Here is a 12,662-nt window from a genome sequence, read left to right as displayed (position 1 = left end):
GTTCTGCCTGCTCCACTGCTCCCCCAGACCCCCCTGCTATTCTACCCCGGGTGTCTACCAGACCCGGTGGGTTCGGCCGCCCCTCCAGCCTGGGTTCTCTCCCCCAGTCTATATCCGACTTAGCTCAGGTCTCCCGTTATGTGGTGACTGCATTGGAGAGGCCCTCCTGGCCCTCCGGAGGGTCCCACTCTCACCCTATACTGATGCTCTCGCAGCATCATGGGGGTGTTTTTCATCTGACTCATCCGAGTCTTCTGGCAGGTACGGGCGCTCCCCTCACAGGCGTCGCTCCGTTACTCCGCCCTGTAGCAAGCGTCGTTCCCCTAGAGGACGCTCCCATGGTCGCCGCTCTGGCTCTCCAGACCTGCGTACCTGGTCAGTCTCCCCCTCTTCCAGGGCCACCTCACACGCTCCCATTCACCTGGAGAACTTGTGGATGCAGTTTCCGATTCGGCCTCTGATTCAAAGGACCACACGGATATGTCGGACATGGTGCACTCATTGGTCTCGGCCACAAGAGACACCTTCCATCTAGAGGACCCAGGAACTTCGGACGTGGCTCCAGAAGTTTCCTTTAATCGTGCCCAACCTCCAGGGCTGCCTAATCTCGTTCCTATTCACCCGGAGAACTTGTGGATGAAGTTTCTGATTCGGCCTCCGACTCAGAGGACCACACGGATATGCCTGATGTGGTGTACTCATTGGTTTCGGCCATAAGAGACACCTTCCAGCTAAGGACCCAGGGACTTTGGACGTGGTCCAGAAGTTTCCTCTCATCATGCCCGACCGTTCCTGGGCTGCCTCACCTCGTTCCCATTCACCTGGAGAACTTGCGGATGAGGTTTCTGATTCGGCGACCAACTTAAAGGAACGCACGGATGCCTGATGTGGTGTACTCATTGGTTTCGGCCATAAGATACACCTTCCCTCTAAAGGACCAGGAACTTCAGACGTGGCTCCAGAAGTCTCCTTTTCTTTATGCCCGACCAGCACCCAAGACCTTCAGCTCTCACGCCCTGCTGGTATCCGCCTGGAAGCACCCTGACAAGAAGTTTCAGGAAACATGGAAGGTTCAAGCGCGGTATCCCTTCGCCAAGGACCTCATTGCTCGATGAACCTCCTCTCCAACTGTGGATCTGCCGGTCTCCCACCTCTCTAAGGCACCTACCGGGCCTTTGGCTGATGCGGTACCTTCAAGATCCAGCCGACATGGAGGTGGAGACTTTGGAAAACTTTGCCTTGAGACAGCAGGATCTTCCTGCTTTTGCTTCGGCCTAGGGATCAAGGGCCCTTTCAGTGTGGTCTCCCAACTCCGCCAGGGTAGTCTTCAAGATCCCTCTGGAGGATTTATTTAATCTAGCTCCCGATGCTCCGTAGCTGGAGATTTTCTGTTCCATGCGCAGCCACTGTTCTGCCTTTGGCACAAGCTACCTGGTAGCCACCGTGCCTCCATGTGGCTTAAAGCCTGGAATGTGGACGCCGCCTTCAGAAAGTGAGGCGTCGGGTGGAAAAGAGTTCTTTATTACCTCTGGATACGGCTCACAGAACCGCTTTCCGTCGTAAGTCCTCCTTTGGGTTCTGCGGACCTTTGGTGCCACCACAGGGTACCAACAAAGGGTCCAGCTAGGTGCCTTCATGGGAAGAGGGCTCCCTCCTTCCAGACCTGTCTCTCCCAGAGGTTGGCTATCCGTTCAGGCCGTTTTGCGGCCCCATCAGGCACCTGTAGGCCTTCCTCGATCTGATGGGTCGCCCCCACCTGCCGACCTTTCTCGGGTGGTTGGTCACCTCTTACTCTTCCGGAATGCCTGGACCACGCACATTCATTGTCCCGGTTCCTTCAGGGGAACGTTTTCGAGGTTTTATTCCAACCTCTTTGTGGTCCCCAAGAAAGGCGTTTCTGTTCGCCCAATCTTGGTTCTCGAGTATCTCAGTCAGCATCTTCTGCTTCCCATCCCGAATGGAGTCTCTCATCTCCGAATGGAGTTCATGGGGAATTTTTGGTCATCGGTGGACATCAAGGATGCCTGCCTCCACATCTTATTGTTCCGGTCATCAGCGGTACCTCTGCTTTGCAGTGTCGGACAGTCATTTTCTATTGTGGCTCTCCATTTCAGTCTGGCCACTTCTCCGCGGACCTTTAACAAAGTCCTGGCGCCTGTGATAGCCCCTTTTATGGACAACAGTTGTTTCCGTGATTCCTTACTTGGATGACCTTCTGATCAGAGTTCCAGCCAGGGCCCAGATCCCGGAGAGTCCAACCGCTTTCCTGGGGCTCCAGTTCGACACGGCATCTGCCCGCTTTCAACTCTGCCGACCAATCGACTGACTCTCTTATCAAGAGTCCGATGACTTCGGCACCCTGCTCCAGTTTCCATTCGCTTTTGCATGGATGTCCTGGGTCGGTTGGTGGCGGCTGTGGAGGCCGTGCCATTTGCCCAGTTTCATCACCGACCTCTTCAATTGGTGATTCTCTTCCGGTGGGACAGTTCTCCATTGTCACTCGACAGTCTTGTCGGTCCCTTCTATGGTGGCTTTGTTTCCCCCCCTGCTTTTTCGGGGGCCCTCCTTCCTGCCCCTCCCTGCCAGTCTTTCGTGCTGGGGAGGTGTTTTCAAGGACCGGCCGGTCTTGGTCCCTCGAGAAGCCCTTTTCCCCTTCAACATGTTGGGGCCTAGGGCAATCCTTTCTTTGCTTGCTTCTTGTGAAATTCTCTTCTGGGCGCAACTCAGGTTTCCGGCCATCTCATCGCTTTTCATTCCGGGCGTTTCTGGGATGTGGTCTTTCTCAGCCGGTCCTCAGCCGTCCAAGGCAAGTGGTCCCTACATCCGAATGTGTTTGCAGTGATCTGCAACCTCTGGGGCGCTCCAGGCGTGGACCTCTGCACGTCCCGCCACAACCAAGCGCTCCTCTTTCTTGGTCGGGCTTTGCCCTACCTTATCTGTTTATTGGTCGGACTTTGCCCTACCTTATCTGTTTCCTCCCTTTCCTCTCTTTTCGGGGTCCTGAGGAAACTCACAGCAGAGGGCGTTCCCGCCATTCTCGTGGCCCAGACTGGCCCCCGGCGGGCGTGGTACGTCGTTGTGGTCAGGCTCCTGTACTACTTACCTCTGCACCGTCCCTATCGTCCAGACTTCCTATATCAGGTCTCCTGTGCCACCCCTATTTACCGTCTCTGCTTCTGACGGCGTGGCGGTTGAGACAGCGGTTCTGAGGACCCGTGGTTTCTCTTCCCAAGTGGTTCACACTATGCTGAGGGATCACAAGCCTTCCTCTGCAAAGATTTACCACCATACCTGGCGGTCTTATTTCTGTTGGTGTGAAACTCAGCCTTTTTCTCCGGTCGTGGTTGGCTTTCAGCTCCCTTAGGGGTCAAAGGTTCGACCGTTTCCATTCTTTTTCAATGTTCTCTGGCGTTCAATTATCATGTCCGAGCCTAGTTCAGGGAGTGGCACAAGCTGCCCCTCCTTATCAGTCCCCTTTTTTCCCTTGGGACTTACACTTGGTCTTAGGTGCTCTGCAAGACGCCCCTTTTAACCCTATAAGGGACATTTCTCTTTGCCTCCTTCCCTGGAAGGTGGCGTTCCTTATTGCTCTTACCTCTATTAGGAGGGTGTCAGAGCTGGTAGCTCTCTCCTGCCATTCTCCCTTCCTGGTGGTATACCAGGACAGTTGTTTTCCGTCCAGGTCCGTCCTTCTTACCTGAGATGGTTTTTGACTTTTTCATCTCAATGAGAAAATCGTCCTACCGTCCTCTTGTCCGGTCCCTTCTCATCCCTGGAAGCGTTTGTTCCACAACCTGGTTGTGGTGAGGGCTGTTCGGACTTATCTCTCAGTCACTCTTTCCTTTTGGCAGTGTGACCCCCTTTTTTTGTTTTTCCGGAAGGTCGTTGTATAGGACAACCTGCTTCTATGACCACCATTTTTGGTGGATCCGGTCTGCTCTTTTTGGGAGCTTACCGCTGCAAGGGGAAGATCCCACCCTTCAAGGGTTTGGCTCATTCCACCCGTTTTTCGAGGCATCCTGGGCCCTCCGCTACGTGGCTTCGGCCTTGCAGTTCTGTAAGGTGTCCGTGTGGTCATCTTTGTACACTTTCTCAAGGTGCTACCAGAATTATGCCTTCGCATCAGTTGACACTACTTTGGGCTGTAAGATGTTGCAGACGGCGGTGGTCCAACCGTCCCTCTGTCTGATTCCTTACCCACCCAAGGGATGGCTTTGGTACGTCCCATGGTCTGTATCCCCAATGGAGCCGATAGAGAAAAGGAGATTTTTTTTATGCTTACCGTAAAATCTCTTTCTCGAAGGATCCATTGGGGGACACAGCTCCCACCCATTTTTCTGGTGTTCCTATTTCAGTTATCTGTCCGAAGGTGTGTTCAGTTGCATTTTCTTCCGATTGCTCGGACAGTTTGTGGTTTTCTCTTGACCTGTCGGTCTTCTATTGCTCTGGGACTAAAACTGATTACCCCAGGTGCCTTTGGGTGGGTATACCCTGCTGGGAGGAGCCAACTTCTCTTGTTGCCATAGTGTCGAGCCTCCTAGTGACAGCAGCATACACCCATGGTATGGTTCCCCCAATGGATCCTTAGAGAAAGAGATTTTACGGTAAGCATAAAAAATCTCCTTTTTGAGTATTAGCACTCTTCCAAGGAAATTCCCTTGAAACTATTACTGCTTCCTTCTCAGTCTCTATGGATCTGGATTGCATAAGGATCACATGCAATGTAGAGATGGAGGGAGGTGAAAATTTGGCTTTGGATGGAGGTGATACAGAAAGATAGTAATGTTTCAATTCTGGTGATACTGATTCTCTGCTAAGGGCCATCCATATCAAAATTAATACTGAGAAAGTAGTTCAAACAAAAATTGGTATAAGACAAAATATTTGGGAACAAAAACATGTTTTTCAGGTTAACTCTAATTAAAAGAAGTTAATATTGGCAGAAAAAAAATCTTACTTAGACCTAATGCCAAATATGTACCAAAAAAATCTTCAGAATTCCAAAGAAAGCAAGAAATTAGTTGACCCCCTTTCTGTCAGAACCCAAAGAATGAGAAAGTAGGGAAATTACACATGCTGGACATTTAACAAATGATTCTTCATTACCTTGAAGTTACAGATCCCCGGAGAATAGATGACAATCATTTCCTTCGATATAGGGGTAAAAATAAAGGCAAAAGAGCTTCCAATGACACCATTATACCTGATTATATCCAGCATAGTATCAAGTCTTATCTGAATCAAGGGAAAGATTGTTCAATAAAAGTTAAAGCACATTCAGCAAGAACAATCTGTTTTTCGGCGGACATTTGCCAAAACCAATTTCAGCCTCTTGGTCAAGTTAACATGTGTGTGCCTGTCACTATGGATTGGATATCATGACCAGTAAAGACTGCTCATTTAGACATAAAGCCCTTTAGGCAGTGGTCCCTCCCTAGAGCTGCTTATCTGGTATAGCTCCTATCACAATTCCATCATGGAGGGGGATGCTGTGGATTCCTATAGTTAATTTGGATTCCACAAATCCTTCATGACAGAACCACCATATATTCCCACCTTATAAGTGATGATGGGTTTACAACCTTTTCCCTAGTTAACCTGTTACCTGTCCCTGCAGTGATGAGGGATCATCCTACTGTCATGGTGCATTCAAGGATTCATAGAAACTGAATTAACGATAGGAATAATTCCACTTTTGTAATGTGTAACCTGCATTTAGGCTCTGTACATCATTGTGTATAGTCATGATTTTTTATTTTATTCACTTCTAGGTACCACACTTTAGTCATATCAATGGGCAGAGTACAAAGGGAACTGAACTTCAGCATTTTATAACTGTGAAAATTTAAATATGTTACCCAAACAGAGAATTAAAAGAAGTCTGTGTATCTGCAAAAGAAACTTGATAGCTATAGGGGTCTTATGATTACATCAGCATTGACACTGTACCTAGCAGGTAGTCTTTGCAGTTTGTAAGAGTTGGAATTATAATGCAAGCCAAAAGACCTGTAGACAGAATGACTGTGGCCCAAAATGAAGCAATTTTGCAGGTACTCTTGATTTGCGTCCACAGTTCCCCTGCAGAACAGTGTGACACCATAGTAATGGACTACCATCTTTCTATTTAGTCCCTGCATCTTGTAAAGATATATCCGATAGATAAGCAAGAACTAGGGGTTTAATGTAAGGGGTTATGACTGCAGGGTCAAAATGCACTGGACAAAATGTAGTCTGTAACCAAACACACGTTTGCATGGGAGCTATAGGCATACATACCCTTTAGTACCTTACAATAACATAACCTGTAAAGGAGAAAAATATTGAGCTTTAATAACTTCTCTCTCTCTCTCTCTCACCTACAGCAGGTCCAGTCTAAATGCCAAATTGGAGGAAACCATGAAACTAAATTGTGAGCCTCCATACGTCACAACAGCTGTAATAAGTATCACAACTCCGCCAGTAACTACGCCTGAGGAGGATGGTAGATCAGCGCCCCCTGATTATCCACAAAGGAACATTGTGAGAGTTTCAGCACTATAAACCCTGCTAAAAGAGGAAATTTTTATAAAGGAATTTCTGTACACAAAAGCTGCAGACAGCTCAGACAAGAAAATGAAAACAGTTCAGTCTCCCTGAGGTTTCCAAGCGGCGGATTATTTGCATACTAATAATAAATGACAAACAAACAAATTTGAGTAAGGAAAATGGACCGTATAGCAGATCTTCCAATCCAGTAGAAGTGTGACTACATACATGAGCACAATGAAAGATCGCCCATTGATTTCCGATTTTTTTTCTTTTGGTTTTCTTTTCTTCACAAATGCAACATTTTTGTATGAAAAAAAAAAAGAAGAAAAAAACCCTGCAAAGGAAGTCTTTTGGAGTAGTAAAATTACCATTACAGCAATGGAAACATTGTGATTATGTTTTCCCTAGAGACAACATTGAACGCTCAATAGCATAATGAGTATGAAAGAACATGCATAGCAAGTATATTTGTACTTATTGAAATGACATCAGTAATGCATGCCGCTATTCTTCAGAGCAGGGATTTAAGATGATTGAAGTTGTTTCCACCAAACATTATTTTAGAAAAAGGCCTTTCAGTGCGCTCACAACTGGATGAATAATGTTTACAGTATCAAAACAAAGACAAACAATAGCATTTCAAGAACAGCAGTATTTATGATATCACATGACGTCTTGTACATAAATAGCGTTTCCCCTGTCGCTTTCTTGTTGGGTTATCTTGTTTGGCAACAAGCGCAATAATTCTGTGTTTGCTACATCACAAGTCTCTATTTATTTTCTAATTCCCAATGTTGTTCAATGAAAAGTCTGTTTTGACACTCAAGATGGATATCTGTGCTTACTGGTTGAATACCCTACTTCTGTTACTTTGTTTTGGTTGAAAAGAACATTTGAACATAAGCAGAGATAATAGCTATATTAGCTCAGTGGTGGCTTTGTAGGAAGGATTTTTGAAGAACTTTTTGATTCATGGAAAATGCATGAAAATTGATATTGGTCTGGAATGCCTGTGACGTTATGCATATTATTTTGTAGTGCTGGTGGTGTCGGTTTTGATGTTCAACATTAATACCTTGTAAATCATATTGTATGTCTCGGAATAATTCACTCATTAGCCCCTACGAACAGAAGTCAAAGCCAGGGACTCAAATTAAGAATTTCCATAAGTATAGTTCCCCAAACAGGCTTCTATAACCTGCTGCTGTGCAATTCCTGGTCTGGGAAACTCCCCAAGAGCTGAAGTGTAGATAAAGGGGGTGCAGAGGTAGCATTCGCACCTCGGCCTTAGTGCCTAACTGGGCACCCAAAGCAAATCTGCCCTATAAGAGACCAGTATAATAATTGGCACATTTATTTAGCATGGGCTCAGAGGCTACATGTTATGCCTCAGGCTAAAAGGAGTATTCCAGTATACAAAAATGTACTTAAAGTATGTGGTACAAAGTTAAAATCCTCAATATATAATAATTACATCTTTTCAGTAGTTTCCCATATAATACCTTACCACTTACTGGCCCAAAATGTGATGTTTATAGCTGCCTCCTAGGGTCACAACCTAATTCCAATATGCAGGTCGCACATGCTCAGTTGCAACGACTGGAGTTATAGGAGAGTAAGCAGTTTGTCTGTGAAGTGTGTAATGTACCTGAAATATTCCTTTTAAGATTTTGTTTTTCTCTGAACTCTGGAATACCCCTTTAATACCCATTGATGGCTAGACTCCTATCCCAAAGAGAAGCTGATGCTGTCATAAAGGTTAAAGTGGTACTCCGCCACTAGACATGTTATCCACTATCCAAAGGATAGGTGGTAACATGTCTGATTGCAGGGGGTCAAGCTGTTGGGGACCCCTGCAATCTCCACCACGGCACCCCAGTGCACAGAGCGGATGACTGGCAATAACAGCCACCATGTGCCGGATGACTGGCGATCACAGCCGCCATGACCCTTCCATTCATGTCTGGAGATCACCGGGAGTCCCATCAGCCAGACGTCCAACCCCCCGCGATCTGACATGTTATCCATAACATGTCTAGGGTTGGAGTACCCCTTTAAGTGCAATGTGAGAAAATATCCTGGTTCCATGTATCCCTTAATGCAAATTCTGTGAAATAAATGACAACAGGATGTCTATCTATATAGTTTTATAGAAAAATAATACTATTTTTCAGTCACAACAAATTAATTCTGTATATTTAACTGTGTAAAAAGTGTAAAGTGTTTTTTTGACTGACACCTCATATGTTGTCATATATTTTTTCATTCCACATTGTATATTATTTCAAGTTCTAAGAGGAACAATTGGCTTACATTTATAGTTAGCTAGTAATGAACAAAAAAATGTAACATTAAAAAAAGAATTGTCAATGCTTGACAACCACCATGAGAGTAAAGACCTGTTCTTTGCATATAACTGGCTAGTCACTTGACTCTTTTTTATAAGGACATGTTTGGCCTTATTTAGCAAAAGTATCGGAAGGCTCCGTCATATACACGATTCTTTCAAAATGTTTAAATGCTAAAAATGCCATAAATTTCAGGTGTTTTTTATAGCGTATAACTTTTTCTGGAGTTTTTTAATTCCTATAGAGAGGCCTATGGGAAAAACGCTCGAACAAATGCCATACCCTCAGCATGTTGTATTTTAATAAAAATGACAAAAACAACAAAAAAAGTGCGACAAAATACCACAAACAAAAATGCATATATATAGTAAATGTATAGTTTTTAATAATTTACTACAAAATAATATACAGTTGAAAGGATCACCTGGCTGCTGCCTTTTTTAGCAAAAATGTTGTTGAAAAAGTTAAAGGGGTTTTATCACAAAGATGGTCTAAACTCATGAATTATGTGAAATGAATTATATTTCTATTGTAGAAGCATTTCTAAATTTGTCCTGTTTGAGAGATATATACTGGCTAATCCTCCATGTGCTTTCTTTGTTTTGCCCTGTGACCATCCAAGGCCATCCGCTGATAAAGCCCAGCATGTCCAGTTCAACTGCATATTGATGGTTAGTCTCTACTGTGTATACAAGCAAAGAAAGCAAAGGCCCCAGCACCCTGTCTGGAAGCTCTGGTTAGTGTGAAAAAGAGCAAAGCTTTATTGGTTGTATACAGAAACGTTTCGGCACAATGTCAGCCTTTATCAAGCACATATGGAGCCAATATGTTGCTTTAGGTAACCAATAAAGCTTAGCTCTTTTTTGTAACAACCGGAGCTTCCAGACTGGTGCTGTGGCCTTCGCTTTCTTTGTATGGATACTCGGATTGGCAGTCCAGGTGATCCCTGGCACAACGGAAAGGGATCTAGTGCTGTCCTCTATTTCTTCTTCCTTGTATACAAGCAAGGGGGATTGTGGAAAAGTGTGTCCTCTGTGACCTGGCAACAGCAGAGCCACAGTTCAAAGAAAAAAACATGAAGTCATCAGATCAATGGGGGTAAAGAACAGTACATGGATGTAGGTCACTTTGTGTACAAAAACTGCACTTTGGTCCTCCTTCACATACAGCAGAATGAAATAAGTATTGAACAGGTCACCATTTTTCTCACTAAATATATTTCCAAAGTTGCAATTGACTTAAAATTTGCATCAGATTTTGGTAGCAACCCAAGTAATCCATATGTTCCAAGAAGTTATGTGTCGTAACGTGAAATGACAGGGAAAAAGTATTCACCAGACTTAATTTATTTACTTAATACTTTGTACAAAAGCCTTTGTTGGTAATGACAGCTTCAAGATGCCGCTTGTATGGAAAATCTATTTGCATGTATTGTTCTGTAGTAATTTGGGCCTATTCTGCCACACAAAGTCTTCACATCTTGAAGGTTCTGTAGGCCTCTTCTATGAATCATGATCTTCAGTTCTTTCCATAGATTTTCATGGGATTTAAGTCAGGTGATTGGCTGGACCATTCTAGCATCTTTATTTTCTTTATTTAAAACCATTTTCCTTGGCTGTGTGTTTTGGGATTATTGCCTTGTCCACCCTTGTTTCAGATGTTTGACAACAATGTCTCAATAAATATGCCCATTCATCCTTGCAGCCCCAAACCATGATGTTCCCACCTCTAAACTTCACTGTTGGTATGATGTTTTTAGGGTGATGTGCAGTGCCATTTATCTCCCTAACATGGTGTCTCACTGGCTTTTCCAAACGGTTCAACAAACTTTAAATACGCTTTAACATGCTTTTTATTTAGCAATGGAGTCTTGCCTGCATATGGACCATGGCGACGGAGTGCTTTACTTACGGTTTTCTTTGAGACAACAGAACCTGTTAATTAAGTTCTTTTTGAAGCTCTTCACAAGTGTTCCTTGGCTCTAAGACAACTCTTCTGATTATTCTTTTCACTCGTCAAGGCAAATTTATGGTGAAATTATTCTTTCACTTCCATATTAACATTCAAAGGCTTAGAAATGTGCCTGTATCCAACTCCATTGTAATGTTTTGCAACAATTAGGTTGCAAAGGTCTTGAGACAGCTCTATGCCAAGGTGTCACTCAAGACACATCTCATGATGGAGAAGGGTAAAAGCAATGAGACCTATTTGTAAGCCATCAGTTGGGACTGAACCAGCTCATACTAATTTGATAGATTTTAGATGTTGTCTTGGCTTTCCATGCCTTTTTGGACCTCCCTTTCTTCATGTGCTCAATACCTTTTCCTTGCGTTCTTCTTTCACATTATTACACATAACTAAATTTCTAAGATTATCTGTTTGTTATATCTTTGTGTGTATAGATACCATATGTTGGTAACAACCCAGGTTAACAATTTGATGTGAATAGCAGCTTTGGAAATAAATTTAGTGAGAAAAATGGTAACATATTCAATGCTTATTGTACCTGCTGTATATGTATGTGATACACATCTTATTTTGACAATGCTGTTTCGTGGTAAAGCCCCCTTGATGAAAACTACTGCAAAACAATGTATGTGAATCCGGCCAAACAGAAAAAAATCATTGTTGCCTTGTTACTAAAACTGCTTAATTTGCTGACCTGGAACTGGGCAGAAAGGAAAATACGAGATGCGATTGGTTGCTATCGGCAACCAAGACAGTGTTTCTATTAAACAATTTCAAAGACTATAAAATTAAGACAAGATATATGTATTTTCCTCTTTTAGGGGTCTCCAGTATTCCTTTCAATAATCATTTTGTTTTGGGTTAATTTCTTTTAAATAGAATTCTTTATGTTGTAGATTTCTTAGAAGTAGCAGATTTTCTATGGCTGCAAAAGGACCATAATCTCATATTATGCCACGATAGTGAAGTAGGCCGAGAGGGTGGCAATACCAGTCCCCTCATAATGAGACCAATTGGTAAGGGAATGGTAAAAGATTAGTATGAGAACATTTCAGCAATTGTATCCACCAATACATGTTTCATACTAGTTTGGCATATCCTTATTAGTTAAATTTTTATAGAATTATTTTCTGATTTGACCCCAAAACTACAGTTTTGAAGTTATTCCATCAGTTGTACTACAAATTTATTAAAACTATACACAAATATTTATAGAAATTAATTTATTGTCCCTGAAACTCTAAAAATGTTGCATATAGCCAATATCAGATGTATGAATAATTTGAGTATTTTTATAAAACCTATATGCAGTTGTATGTTATGTTGAAAATGGTCTCATAAACTTTCTGCATATATTCACATTGTCAACGTTCTATAATTGCATTGAAGGTTTCTACATGGGATTGAATTTTCACCATCAATCTCACTTTGGTTATACCCACATTGTGGCTGGCTGTGCTCAAGCATGAAGCAGCATGGAAATTGCTTACATTTTGTTATACTCCTATATTATATTCTCAGCTGAATTGTTAGAGACTGGAAACATTGTAACTTTTCATGGTATTATTTTTTCAAACTGTGGTGTGGTATTACAAAATTACTCATTTTATATTATTCTTAGGAATGTCATAGTACATTGCCTTCTTGTGATAATATATCTGTGCCATTTCAGCACCAGAGACATTTAAGGCTGGTTCCCTATTAATATTTTGACCGAAACTAGGAGTGGGTCCAGAAGTGGGTCCATATGGAAGCCTCCTATATTTATCTTTCACATGGTACTAAAGTTAAATAACCACATGGATATGATCATGTCAG

At 43.1% G+C, this 12,662-nt stretch overlaps 1 protein-coding gene across 3 annotated transcripts in view; it reads left to right on the top strand.

Moving 5' to 3' along the window:
• The window catches only part of KCND2 (potassium voltage-gated channel subfamily D member 2), a 462,503-nt gene extending 449,908 nt beyond the window's left edge, over positions 1-12,595 (top strand). For 2 of the 3 annotated variants that reach the window (XM_056573831.1, XM_056573829.1), the window contains one exon: positions 6,363-12,595. In XM_056573831.1, coding sequence (XP_056429806.1) covers positions 6,363-6,540 — 178 coding nt within the window. In that variant the 3' untranslated portion in view covers positions 6,541-12,595. The remainder of the gene's footprint in view (positions 1-6,362) is intronic. The other variant, XM_056573830.1, reaches the window with a different exon arrangement.
• The last annotated feature ends 67 nt before the right edge of the window (positions 12,596-12,662 follow it).

Source organism: Hyla sarda, chromosome 4 (genome assembly GCF_029499605.1).
Source record: "Hyla sarda isolate aHylSar1 chromosome 4, aHylSar1.hap1, whole genome shotgun sequence".
NCBI lineage: Eukaryota > Metazoa > Chordata > Amphibia > Anura > Hylidae > Hyla > Hyla sarda.
The sequence above is the reverse complement of the archived record's forward strand: the minus strand, read 5'-3'. Positions and strand labels throughout refer to the sequence as shown.